This window comes from Eriocheir sinensis, chromosome 63 (assembly GCF_024679095.1).
Source record: "Eriocheir sinensis breed Jianghai 21 chromosome 63, ASM2467909v1, whole genome shotgun sequence".
Lineage (NCBI taxonomy): Eukaryota > Metazoa > Arthropoda > Malacostraca > Decapoda > Varunidae > Eriocheir > Eriocheir sinensis.
The window spans coordinates 6,235,536-6,249,512 of record NC_066571.1 but is presented as its reverse complement, the minus strand read 5'-3'; the positions used below and the strand labels follow the sequence as shown (position 1 = coordinate 6,249,512).

General features: G+C 45.1%; 1 protein-coding gene across 3 annotated transcripts in view; it reads left to right on the top strand.

Moving 5' to 3' along the window:
- Nucleotides 1-13,977, top strand: part of LOC126986925 (FAD-dependent oxidoreductase domain-containing protein 1-like) — a 52,780-nt gene that overhangs the window by 28,474 nt on the left and 10,329 nt on the right. For all 3 annotated transcript variants that reach the window (XR_007740030.1, XM_050843441.1, XM_050843442.1), the window contains exons 4-13: nt 146-294; nt 3,757-3,838; nt 6,534-6,670; nt 7,763-7,992; nt 8,621-8,737; nt 9,407-9,575; nt 10,838-10,983; nt 11,428-11,668; nt 12,815-12,929; nt 13,808-13,948. Coding sequence is in view for 2 of the 3 variants with exons in the window: in XM_050843441.1 (XP_050699398.1) it covers nt 3,757-3,838; nt 6,534-6,670; nt 7,763-7,992; nt 8,621-8,737; nt 9,407-9,575; nt 10,838-10,983; nt 11,428-11,668; nt 12,815-12,929; nt 13,808-13,947 (1,377 nt within the window). In the remaining variant the exon portion in view is untranslated. The remainder of the gene's footprint in view (nt 1-145; nt 295-3,756; nt 3,839-6,533; nt 6,671-7,762; nt 7,993-8,620; nt 8,738-9,406; nt 9,576-10,837; nt 10,984-11,427; nt 11,669-12,814; nt 12,930-13,807; nt 13,949-13,977) is intronic.

The window sequence follows — 13,977 nt, the reverse complement described above, 5'->3', positions numbered from 1 at the left end:
AAGATCATAATATGTTGCTGCTATTACTATTGTCACTTTCATTATTATTATTATTATTATTATTATTATTATTATTGTTGTTGTTGTTGTTGTTGTTGTTGTTGTTGTTGTTGTTGTTGTTGTTACGATTCGTTTTTGTTGGCAGGCAAGCGTCATCCTCTCGTGGCAACCAGCGCTTCATCTTCAAGGCCGTATCTTTCTGCAGTTTATCAGTGGCAATGGATGCAAGGCCGCTGCCCCGCCCGCCGCCGAGATGCGCACTGACGGTCTGGTTCTCAGGAGTGGCTGCAGGAGGTAGGTGGACGCTGCCTTCCCGTGTACACCCGTGCTTTGTTTTCCTCTTTATTAGAATAGTTGTGCTCCTTCTCTATTATAAGGTCACTGTATTAACTATTAGGTCGGTAAGTAGTGTTCTGTTGTGTGTTGGTGTGTTCTGTGTCTTATTCAGTGTTTCCTTTCTTCATAAGGTCATTGTTTTTACTGGCAGGTAGATAGGCATTGCTCTTTAGGCTCTGTAGAATGTGAGTATTATGAGATCATCGTATTTAAGCAGGTAGGTTGGTGCTGCTCTAGATGTGTGTGCTCTGTATCATATTTTATAATTTTCTTCTACGGTAAGGTCATTGTTCTTACTTTTAGGTAGACAAATGTTGCTCGCTCTCCTATTTGAGCGCGTGTTCCTTAACAAATTGTGTCCTTTTGCGGCAAGCTGGGTGTGGCGGCAGTGTTGTCTCTTGCACTTCATTGCGCTCTATGGTGAGGTCATCGCCTTACTATTGTTCATTATGTGCGGAGGACGCGCCTTTGAGGGAGTTTGTTTTGAGTGAAAATGAATGGATGAGAAATTACGCCACAACGCAATCACTGTCAAAATCAAAAGGGGTTAATTAACTTATATTGCTAGGCTTCCATCTTTCAGTACAAGTGTAGACGAGTATTGAATTTCCTCAATTTTAATTTGATATCCTTGTTTTCTTGAGATTTTTTAACATTAATTTTCCAATAACATTATTTAGACAATCATTTCATTGTCGTCCACTCACGCCCATAATTATTACAAGCTCTCCCTTCCAAGGCCATGCCCTTGGGATCAACAGCATCAGCTTGTCAGACCGCACTCCCTAGTAGTTTTCAATGTACGACTTTTACGGGTTGATATCTACATTGAACGTATTAATTTTCTCTTATTGAATGTATGGCGCAAATATGACAACACAAAAAATAATTGGAAGTGAAGTTGTGGAATTCAGCGAAAAACAATTTAGAGCTGCCGTTGATTTTTAGTTTGTAATAACACATTTCTGAGTAAGAGAGAGCTTGGAAAACGGCCGAGAGAGTTCCAATAAGTGAGTTAAGTTCGCAATTGACTATAACAGCCAATACTTTTAGCACTAATGTCTTCAGCACCACCTTCACCATCTCACCAACATCACACCAGTCACCACCACACCCTTCCCTCACCACTCTCACCACCCCCTCACCATCCTCTCCCCATCCCCACACCACACTACCTCGCCATCCACGGAGCGTCCTTGGCACACATCAATACGTGACTCTGATCCCTCAAAGTCACATCAAAAGATTGGGATTTCATGCCGCCCTGATCTTCTTCAAGGGTCGAGCGATGACATTTTTGAGCCTCTTTGGCCCGAAACGATATCCGGGATGCGAGTGAGTGTGGGACTGAGGAAGGGAAGGGAGGGGAGGAGTGAGTGAAGGAAAGAAGGAACGAGGGGGAGGGAGGGAGGAGAAAAATGGGAATGAAATGAGGGAGGGAGGGAGTATGGGAGTGAGGGAAAGGAGTGATGGAGTGAATAAGTAATGGAAAAGGGAGAGGTGCAGGAGAAGAGGAGAAAAAATGAATGAAAGGAGGAATGAAAGAAGTGAACAAGTGAAGGAAAGGAGTGGGAGGAAGGAAAGAAGAATGTTAGAAAAAAAAGAAGCAAAGGAAAGAAGGATAGGAGGGAGGAAGTATGAGAAAAAAAGAATGATAGAAAGAAAGAAGGGAAATAAAAAAAAGAAGTAAGGAAAGAAGGAAGGGAAAGGAGGACAGGAGGGAGGAAGTATGAGAAAAAAAGAATGATAAAAGAAAGAACGGAAATAAAAAAAGAAGAAAGGAAAGAAGGAAATGAAAGAAGGAGAGAATGCGGGATTAATTTGTCAGCATATAACGTTGGAGGAGGTTTATCCAGAAGGTTTCAAATACTATCTAAGCAGAGTTTAACAAAGCATTTAAAGCAAAGTTACCAGGCGGAATATATTACGCTGGAAAACCGGCCGCCTGGAGGAACGCGCTGGTGTAACTTGTGCCGGTGACCGTGTGTACGTGTGACTGTGTACGTGTGACTGTGTGTACGTGTAACTGTGCGTACGTGTGACTGTGTACGTGTGACTGTGTGTACGTGTGACTGTGTGTACGTGTAACTGTGCGTACGTGTGACTGTGTACGTGTGACTGTGTGTACGTGTGACTGTGTACGTGTGACTGTGTGTACGTGTGACTGTGTACGTGTGACTGTGTGTACGTGTAACTGTGTGTACGTGTGACTGTGTACGTGTGACTGTGTGTACGTGTGACTGTGTGTACGTGTGACTGTGTGTACGTGTGACTGTGTGTACGTGTGACTGTGTGTACGTGTGACTGTGTGTACGTGTGACTGTGTGTACGTGTGACTGTGTGTACGTGTGACTGTGTGTACGTGTGACTGTGTGTACGTGTGTGTGTGTACCTGTGACTGTGTGTACGTGTGACTGTGTGTACGTGCGACTGTGTGTACGTGTGACTGTGTGTACGTGTGTGTGTGTACCTGTGACTGTGTGTACCTGTGACTGTGTGTACGTGTGACTGTGTGTACGTGTGACTGTGTGTACCTGTGACTGTGTGTACCTGTGACTGTGTGTACCCGTGACTGTTTTTTCGTGACAGTGTGCTCGCCACCGTCCACCAAATTCAGTGACGATTAACTTTTCCCATTTATTGTTACTTCCTCTTAATTGTTGACCGTGTTAATACATATTATATTAGTGCCTGTTGGGGGGGGGGGGGGGTAAGGGTAGGGGTGTGAATGTGGATGTGTTTGTTTGTTTTGTGTGTGTGTGTGTGTGTGTGTGTGTGTGTGTGTGTGTGTGTGTGTGTGTGTGTGTGTGTGTGTGTTCGAGGATCGGAGGAATCGTCCTACTGAATGGTTGTTATGTTTTGAGTTGAGGAGGAGGTCCGAGCAAGGAGATGGAGAGGGAGACACAGAGGAAGGAAGGATGGAGATGGGCTGAAGGAGGAGAAGACAGAAGGAGGAGATGTAAGGGTTGTGGTGAGATGCATGAGATGAAGGAGGAGGAAAAGGATGAGTTTGAGGGTTAATCTGACGGTTATCTGAGGTGGAGGAGGAGGTAGGGACATGGTAACAGCAAGGTCAGTGTGGAGGGGATGGAGGGAGGGACACGGTATGGTGCAATACGGGCACGACGCAGCCCGGCGTGTTCCTGGGGTTCACACAGCAGGTGGTTGGGTTCCCACGCGCCGCCGTCTCCATGTCGTGCCGCGGCCGCGTCTGCCCGTGCACCGCCGATCAGATGCAGCGACAACGAGGCGGACACCACGCTCACTGAATGCTCTGCCTGCTGCCGCTCACCAACTTGCAGACTTGTGATGAGTTTTGTTGGGCGCGTTGCTCCTGGGCATGCTGGGGCAGTAACGAGATATTACGTCTCTGAATGCAAAGTTATGCAATTTATTTCTTGATACCCTTTCGCTTTGCAGATGATCCGGACCGCCGCCTCGCTCCTCGCGCCGCACAGAGCGCGGCCCGGCGTGGGATGTCCCTTGCGGCGCCTGGCCAGCGGTGAGTTAAAGCCTTAGAGGTCAATGGTTCTTAAACCTGGAGGGCGCCTTTCTCTTTGGGGGCAAAGTGAATACAGGGAAGGAGTAAAGGTTCAGCTATAATTGCTACATTTGTTCTAAAATGAATCTCCTTCAGAGTGATGAGTTGGTCTTCCTTCCCATCACAACACACGTGAGTCTGCCTTGCACCACGATCACCTTTCTGTTATCTAATATTTCTTTCTAACTTGTGCACCTCGTGGATCCCACAGTGACTCACGCGGGGGAGTGTTTGGAGATATCGTTCACAGCATCCCTCCCCCCCCCGTCACCTCTGCATATCTGTGTTAATGTCGGTCTATAAAAAGTGGATGAAGTTGCACATTTTCATCACATTACATATCACAGTCGTGTGTACGTGCAAGACCCTCAGATCCGAGTCTCGCCAAGGTCTTCAGCAAATTAATTCAGAACTAATTACCTACTTAATCAGAACTTTGGGGAGACATCACCTCACATTTAACATAACTCCGCGTAACTATTGCATCCAGGCAGAGACTTATCCATGTAGCTACGTCTCTCGTCTCAGGACAGGTGGAAGGAGTAACTGTTCTCTCCCTATCAGCTTTGTCGTTGAGCCATCATAAAACAACACTCTCCAACCGCGTTACAGCAAAGTAGATACAAAGGTCGATATTATAAGACATTTTCACTTCTCACAAAGGTCAAAGAGGGGGTCAGTCGGGTTCTAATGAGTGTTTTTTTCAAGTTCACGGTACAGAGGAAGGGTCGGACTACCACCAGGGTCATAAAACTACCCCTGGATATGCCCACAACTCCTACGAAAGCCTTGTCAAATATGTGTTCTTGGGCAACGAAATGTCTTATAATTGGACCCACAGAGTACTCGGAATACAAATCTATCATCCACAGTAACTACAACCACAGTACACTACCTCTTTTACTATCACTGTTATGCCCACGATATATAGGTGAGTCAGAGGCATAAACAAAAATTCAGGTAGTTGTAATAGTAGTAGTAACAGGAGGAGGAGGAGGAGGAGGAGTAATAGTAGTAGTAAGAGACAGATAGAACAATCATCTAGTACCGACCTTTACCGTAAGCTCCCTGCGTGGTGTCCCTCGTGCACTCCCCGCTGATTGCTCCCTACACGCGGCGGCGGGATGGGATTGCCGCCTCCTAATATTAAGGTGAAGGTTCAAGAGGCAGCGTTTAATACCGTAATGTGTTGAGCCGCACGTAATGGGGCTTCTTCATCCGGGACCTGTTATTGTGTTATTGTTTTGTTTTTTGAGGGAGATGAAATATAAGGTTGTCATGATAAGTACAGGGTAGGGAAATTAGGGTGTTCAAAGAGGCAGTTCTTATTGATTAACTTGTTCTTTTGATGTTTGTTTTGTTATGAGTACTGGCAACAAAGATTTCGGTACTTTAATTTTCCTTCCTTCGTTTCCTTTCTTTTCCCTTCGTATTTTCTTTCTTTTATATGTTTCTTCATTTTCCTCTTTTTCCTTTTTTTCTCCATTTTTCTTTCCTTTTATTCTCATTTTTAGTTAGGTAGGAAATCAGTTGGTTGGTTGGTCAGGCAGTTAATCACATAGTTAGTTGGGTGGTCAGATAGTTACATTAAATTGTCGAGTTAGTTAATAAATTAGTTAGCCAGATTGATTAATTAGTTGTTTGTCAGTAATTCAGACACCTATGCGTAGATAATAAGTTCGGCCCTTAATTTTGTTTCTTCGTGAGCAAGTGAGTTAGATATCAATTTATTCATTTTTTAACAATAAAGGAAGCAGGTCAAGGGCAAAAAAATAATAATAATGTGAAAAAAAAACCGCTAATCACTGCCCCTATAAAGAGAGTTTACAGAAATGGCCAGAAAAGCGGTCAATTTCTTGATGGACTTCCTTACATTCTTACTCAGTTTTGCCATCCATTCTTTATTCCTTTGCATCATGTGAAGAGAATCTAGGTTTGTTTCTCTTACGTAATTCAGTTTAGTTGCGCCTCTCTCAGCAGTGTTCGAGGCTTACGTTAGTCTCCCCTTAAGACCTGCCTCGTAACAAAGCACTGTCGCTCCCGCTGTTGTCTGTCCTTTTTCTGTAATCTTGACACACACACACACACACACACACACACACACACACACACACACACACGACCTTTTAGCAAGACTCCCCACGCCTCGGAACATTAATCCACCCGCTTCTGCTCTCTTCCCCTTCATGTCTGAAGTGGATTACAGGGACTTGCAGTAAAGAGGACGCTACCGAACTCTAGAAGGTGGAATAGGGACGATTGGCCGATCCCTCCGTGTCTTTCCAATCAGAATTCACCGCATTTTCAAACATTTCACGGCTTACACATCCACCATTTCGCTTTCGTAGAGGTTATGTGGTTATTTTCATGGTTAGTTTTATGAGCCTAGTGATAGTTTGGCCACTCTTCTGCACCTTGAATGTGAAAAAGCACTTATGAGAATCTGACTTATCTCCTTTGTGACCTTGGGAAAAAATTGTTGTAAAAGCCGATAGCGTCTTGAGAATACGTGCCTCATCTTCCGGGTGGCGGGTCAGGTGTAAAGCCCCAGGTCAACCCCAGTGCTATCCCAGTCCCTTCTGCAAGAGTTAACCAGTGTCTTTATTCTCTCATCAAAGCACTAACACGCCTCCCCCGCCTCCCTCCCCCCTATTAGCGCCCCCGTCAGCCTGGCCTCGCTCCTGTGACGTGCTGGTGGTGGGGGGCGGCGCCGTGGGGTCCTCGTCAGCTTATCACCTGAAGCAGAGAGCGGGAGGCGAGCTTAGTGTGGCGGTGCTCGAACCTGACCCAGCGGTAAGGATGCGTAGTGGTGGTGGTGGTGGTAGTAGTAGTGGTAGTAGTAGTAGTAGTAGTGATAGTGGTAGTAGTAGTAGTAGTAGTAGTAGTAGTACTGCTAATGATGATGATAATAATAATGATAATAATAGTAATTGTTTTAGAGCAGCGCGTGGAGGACTTTTTTGTTACTTTTTTGTTTTGGTTTATTGCCCTTGAGCTGTCTCCCTTGCTGTTAAAAAACAATAATAATTATAATAACAGCAGAGAATGGTTAATATACTATATACTGGTTATGTGTGTGTGTGTGTGTGTGTGTGTGTGTGTGTGTGTGTGTGTGTGTGTGTGTGTGTGTGTGTGTGTGTGTGTCTTGCAGAAAATTACATAACGACAGGGAAACATATAGACCCATAGATAGATATTTAGATAAAAGGAATTATGTGAGATAGATTAACAAATAGACAGCAAGATAGATAGATAGAATTGACGGACAGATAGATATACAAGCAAATGAATCTATACATGTTTCATCGTGTTTGGTTGGGGCTGGAGCGAAAAGTATGAAACTGTGTATTGTTAATCAGTCTGGAAGGTCAAAGGGCAAGACGACCTGCTCTCTCTCTCTCTCTCTCTCTCTCTCTCTCTCTCTCTCTCTCTCTCTCATCTTTCTTTTCTTGTCCTATATGTTTTTTTTTCCTTCCTCATTCCTTTTTCCTTTTCCTCATCTTTCTTCCTCTTCCCGGCACCAGTTATTACTTTTCGCTTTCTTTTTTACCTCTTTTTTTTATTCTTTCTTATATTTTTTCTCTTCTTGACCGATCGTTATTTTTTACCCTTCGTCTTTCCTTTCCTCTTTTATGTCCCCGATCTCTCGTTTTCTTTTTCGCTCCTAGTGCTTTTCTATTCCTTTTTATCTGTCTCTTGTCATATCGCTTATTTTCTTTACCTTTCTCTCTTCTTTCTCTTTTTATCTCTCGTTCTCTCACTATAAACCACTAATGCTTTACTTTTTTCTTCGTATCTTTCTCATAGTTTCCCATTGCTTCTCACCGTGTCTCTTTCTCTCCCTTCTTTTATCCTTCTTATGTCTCTTCCTCTCACCCCCCTCAGTACACGAAGGCCTCCACCGTCCTCTCCTGCGGCAATATTAGACAACAGTTCAGCGTGGCGGAGAACATCCAGCTCTCAATGTCCAGCTTCAAGTTCCTCCGCCGGGCCAATGAGCTCCTCGCGGTGGATGGCCAGGAGCCCCCCGACGTCGGCTTCATCCCTTGTGGCTACTTGTTCCTCGCCACGCCGGAGGGACTCGAGCAGATGAAGGAGAACTACGAACTGCAGACGTGAGTGGGTTTTGAGTGCATGGGAGGGGGTGTTGGGGGGTCGTGTGTGGGGTTGGGAGGGCATGTTGTGTGGGGGTGGTTATGTGGGTGTGGGGGGGTGGATGGGGTTGTGTGTGGGTGGGAGGGTTTTGTGTGTGTGTGTGTGTGTGTGTGTGTGTGTGTGTGTGTGTGTGTGTGTGTGTTTGCGCTTCAACCCTTTCCTTTTTTTATTTTTTCTCCTATTATCATCTTTTCCTTTTTTTCTCTTTCCATTTCTTTTCTATTCTTATCTATGTTTTCGTTTTCTTTTCTTATCGGGTATCTGCGTGGGAGCTTGCTCGGGGGGGGGCCGTCGAGAGTGGAGACACGAGTGAGTGAAGAAACGCGACCCCGGGCACATGCTCCCAATTAGTTTGTTCTCCTTCTCCTCTTTCATATTTTCCTTCCTTTCCTTTTTCTTTTCTTATCCTATTTCTTTTATATTCCTTTTCTTCTCTCATCGTTATCTCTTTTCTCTTTCCTCTCTTCTCTTTCTTCTCTTCACCTTTTCTCTCCCCTTTAAATACAACTGTCTTTCCCTTGGTCCGTCTCCTCCACTGTTAACAAAGGCAGCAAGCACAGGTAACTCAAGCGGTATGGTTCCCCTCAGATCGCTCGGGGCGGAGGTGGCGTGGCTGTGGCCGAGACAGCTGAGGCAGAGGTACCCGTGGCTCGCCTTTGGGAAGAACGTGGCGGCAGGGGTCGTGGGCACCAACAATGAAGGACGGTGGGTTATAAGAATTGGTGGGCTGGTAGTAGTAGTAGTAGTAGTAGGAGGAGGAGGAGGAGGAGGAGGAGGAGAGGGAAGAATAAGAGGAAGATGAATAGGAGGAGAAAGAGAAAAAGGAACAGGAAAAGAAAAAGAAAGACGAGAAAGAGGAGGAGAAAAAGGATAAGGAAAAGAAAAAGAAGGAAAATAAAAATAAAAATAAAAGGAAAATGAGAAGGAAAAGGAATGGGAAAAAGGAAAAAGGAGAAGAAAAAGAAGAAAAAGTAAAGGATGGAATCAAGAAAACAACTAACATTCAGCTAACATCTAGACAACCAACATTTAAACAACCAACATTCAGTCAACCAATATTCAGTCAATTAACTCTCCGGCAACCATCACTTAAACAACCAACATTACACAACCAACATCCAAACACAACCACCATTCAGCCAACCAACCTTTCGACAACCATCACTTAAACAACCAACATTACATAACAAACACTCAAACAGGAACCAACATTTAAAAAACCAACATTCCAAGCAAACAACATCCAAACAACCAACATTTCCAGACAACCAACATTCACTCACCCAACATCGAAACAACCAACACTCACCCTTCAGGATAATCAAATAACCTTTTTCTTCCCCACAACACAACCTTTCGCGTCCCCCACTGTAGGTTTGACCCGTGGACCCTCTTGTTGGGGCTGCGGCGGAAGGCTGAGTCCCTGGGCGCTGTGTACCTTCCTGCCAGGCTGACGGGGCTCCAGTACCGCTCCCAGGAACACGACGGAAGGGACACGGCCGCTCCTGACGCCGCCCCTGCCAGGACACTAACGACAGCCATGGTGAGTGACGCGCCCACTTGGGTTTGTAATTATCATTATCATCATTGTCATCATCTTCCTCACCATCATCATCACCATCCTCATTATTGGTATCATCATCATTATCGTCGTCTTTCTTATCATCATTATCATTATCTTTATTATTCTCATCATTCTCGTCATTATTCTCATCATCAACATTATCCTCCTCCTCCTCCTCATCATCATCATCACCCTCAGTCATTATAAGTCCGCAGTAGAGCAAGAGTTTTCTCAACGCCCTTTCTCTCTCTCTCTCTCTCTCTCTCTCTCTCTCTCTCTCTCTCTCTCTCTCTCTCTCTCTCTCTCTCTCTCTCTCTCGCTCTCTGTGTCTCTCTCTCTATGTCTGTCTGTCTGATGTGAGTGTACTTCATCATCATCCTCCGGCAAGGGTTCTAATTTCATTTCTCCACCTGGTTCTTTGTCGCCCTTGTCCTCCGCAGCAAAAATACCGTGTTGTATGATATTAAAGAAAACGGATGTATCCCTCTGAGCGCCGTTCTGTGAGGATAATACTAAAGTTAAAAGTCCATCCACGATTATCTTATCCTCGGGGCGGCTTGACATTTTTTTGTGAGCATTCTTTACGAGAGGAGGAAATGGAAAATGTGAGGTGAGTGGGGAATAAGCCAAAGGTCAGAGCTCGCAAGGTGACCTGGAACACAATTCTTGAAAATGTGTAATTCAAGAGAGGGAATGAAGAGCAATAAAGTCATCCTGCTTCAGGGTGCGCGTTGGGTCATCTCGGGTCGAGGGTCACGTGCACGGGTCCCTCAGGCAGTTGGGATTGTGGCATCATGACGTCAACGCATAATGGTGTCGCCTTTCCCCTCCCCCAAATAGTGTGCTGATTTGAAAAGCATTTGAGAGAGAGAGAGAGAGAGAGAGAGAGAGAGAGAGAGAGAGAGAGAGAGAGAGAGAGAGAGAGAGAGAAATTAATACCAGAAAAGTATTACCAAAGTAGAATAATTGTGAAATGTTTTATTATTATTATTATTATTATTATTATTATTATTATTATTATTATTATTATTATTATTATTATTATTATTATTATTATTATTATTATTATTATTATTATTATTATTATTATTATTGTATATCTCCATCAAAGCATTTATAGGCAGATTCACATTCTAATGCTGAGGTCTGAAATCTTTGTGGTGACATGCGAGCTGAAAGACTTGCCACACAGGCCTTGTTCAGGTCATGCCGCCGCCAGCACCTCATCACTGTATGCACAGGTCAGGCTGCGGGACGGAGAGGAGCGGGAGATCTCGTTCTCGACGCTGGTGGTGGCCGCGGGGGCGTGGTCTGGAGAGGTGGGCCGCCTGGCGGGCCTGGGCACCGGCGAGGGGGCCCTGGCCACGCCCATACCTGTGGAGCCCAGGTGACTAATTGATGGGTGAACTGAATGATTGATTTCTCTTTGGCAAAATATGCATATACACAGTTTGGCGGGTGTATTACTTGTCATACGATTACACAAACACTATTTCCAATGTGGTCCTTTTCAAGGTGTTCTTGTAATTGATACCAGTAATTACTGCAAGCCTTGGTTTGTTGGAAAAGAAAGTTTGTCTGTTTACATCTTTTGAATCACATCATTATTTGAGCATCTCTCGTCAGCGGTCTGCCTGTCTCGTAAGAAAAAAAATTGCGTGTATTAGTATTGAACTCAACCGTTCCTTTCGCCGCTTCTGCAGAGGGCGGTAGGCTACATGTTCTTCGTCCACGCTCCTCCCCCTAAAAAGTTAACAGTATTTGTGTACTAGAATGTATGGATTTGCTCGCGTGTATGTTAAATTCCGCGTCGCTGTCTCCATCCCTTCAGAAAACGTTACTTCTACCACGTGCACGCACCCGACGGCCCCTGGGAGGGTTGCCCCGTCTTCAACGACTACACGGGGATGACCTTCATGCCTGATCCGCGGCCGCAGCACTTCGTGGCCGGACGGTCGCCGCGGGAGGAGGAGGAGCCAGACGCGGGGGACCTTGAGGTGGACTACGACTTCTTCGACACTCACGTCTGGCCCTTGATGGCGGAGAGAAGCCCGTCGTTTGGGAACCTGAAGGTGCGTTTTGAGGCCGAAATTTTGTTTATAGTTGTTTTTGTTTCTCCTTCCTTCTCATACAAGCTTTTCTCTTGTCAAAACGGTCTCTTTATTCTCTCTCTTTATTCCCTTTTTTGTCTTTATTCTTTTATTCTCTTTATATTATTTTTCTCTTGGTTTATTGTTTTACTATCTCCATGTATGTCTCCTTCTCCTTCTCCCTCTCTTCCTCCTCCTCTTCCTCCTCATTTCCTTTTCCTCCTTTAACACCAACATTTCCTTCACGTTTGTTCCTTTTCCTCCTTTTCCACCAACATTTCCTTCTCTTTTGTTCCTTTTCCTCCTTTTCCACCAACATTTCCTTCACGTTTGTTCCTTTTCCTCCTTTACCACCAACATTTCCTTCACGTTTGTTCCTTTTCCTCCTTTTCCACCAACATTTCCTTCACGTTTGTTCCTTTTCCTCCTTTTCCACCAACATTTCCTTCACGTTTGTTCCTTTTCCTCCTTTTCCACCAACATTTCCTTCACGTTTGTTCCTTTTCCTCCTTTTCCACCAACATTTCCTTCACGTTTGTTCCTTTTCCTCCTTTTCCACCAACATTTCCTTCTCGTTTGTTCCTTTTCCTCCTCTTACCTTATTATGCAAATAGTCAACACTGAGCAACATGTTTCCCGAAATGGCCGAAATCCAATAGAAATTATCATAAGTACGCGGCGTAATATGCCTGAGGAGGCAAAACACTTTCTAATGAGACGGCCACAAACAGGTTAGGGGGACTGGTTAGCCACGAGACTCAAAACCGTTCCCACCTGGAGTACCTCTTATGAAATGGTGGACTCGGCGAAACTCAGAAAAAAAATGAAATGAAGTTATGTTCGCTGAGGAGTTTAAAGTTTATATGCGAAGTTATGTTGCCAGGCATGGGGATAAATATAAAAGTAGTGTTGTTGTTGTTGTGTATGTTAACGTTGCGCAAAGTTACCAACCCACAAAGCCTGGATCGTAGGTCATGCCTGAAAACTGACGTCAAACAGAGGCAGATAACATTGAGAAAAGTCCTTGTTCTGATGATGAGGAGGAGGAGGAAGATAGGCTTGTTTAGTATTACCACATCTGAGTAATACGTGACTTTTTCCCTCGCTCTCCCTCTCTCTCTGCGTCAGGTTAAGAGTGCTTGGGCTGGCTACTACGACTACAACGCCCTCGACCAGAACTTAATCATCGGCTTCCACCCCGTGTATACCAACATGTGCCTGGCTACGGGAATGAGCGGACACGGTGAGTGGGAAAACAGGAGATTCGTGCGCAGAAAAGGAGTTAATGAGGAGAAAAGAAGGGTAGGAGAAGGGCTTGGGGGAGTGGGGGAGGGGAAGAAGTTGATGCGGTAAAAAAGGAGAGCAGAAAAGGAGTTGATAAAGAAGGATACAGAAGGATTTGCAATGGAAAAGCAGTTATTGGGTAGGAAAGGATGGCAGAAAAGAGCTTGGTGAGGAAGGGGGGTGGGTGGAAGAGGAGTTGATAGGGAAGGAAAGGAGAAAAGGTGGATAAAAAATAAGTTGCTGAAGAATAAAAGAAAGGCACAGAAGAGCTTAGAGGAAGGGGGGAAGGATTGATAGGGATGGAAAAAGAGGTAAAAAGGACATCGTGGGAGGAAACGGAGTTGACAGGCGTAGGAAAGAAGGAAAGAGAAGGATTTGGTAAGGATACAAAGTTGATGGAAAGGAAAGAAGAGGAGAAAAAAGGCTTAGTGGGGGGAAAAAAGTTGATAGGGAGGAAAAAAAGTAGAAAAGGGCGTGAGGGGGGAGGGTAGGTAGGCTTCAGTATGAGAGGGAAAGGGAAGGCTATGCAAGTGAACGCCTGTCTCATTTGGTTGCTGTGAGGGAAAAGTTTAAAGAAGAAAAAAAGAAAAAGGAGAACATTGGGGTGATTTCTTTAAGGGTGACAGGGAAAGAGGATTGCTTTAAAGGGGAAATAAGATAAGGAGAGAGAGAGAGAGAGAGAGAGAGAGAGAGAGAGAGAGAGAGAGAGAGAGAGAGCACAAAAAAAAACAGGTAAAGGTTAAAGCCAGGCAAGAAATCAAGAAACAAACATCGTAACTGCAGCATCCTCATCTCCCTAATACTCTCCTCCTCCTCCTCCTCCTCCTCCTCCTCCAGGCATCCAGCAGTCCCCCGCCATAGGTCGCGCCGTGATGGAGTGCGTGGCGGACGGGCGCTCACACTCCATCAATCTAGACAGGTTCGGCTTCGGCAGGATCCTCAACCGCCAACCCTTGAAGGAGAAGCTTGTCATGTGAGGTGAGGACGAGGGGGAGGCGGGGGGGGGA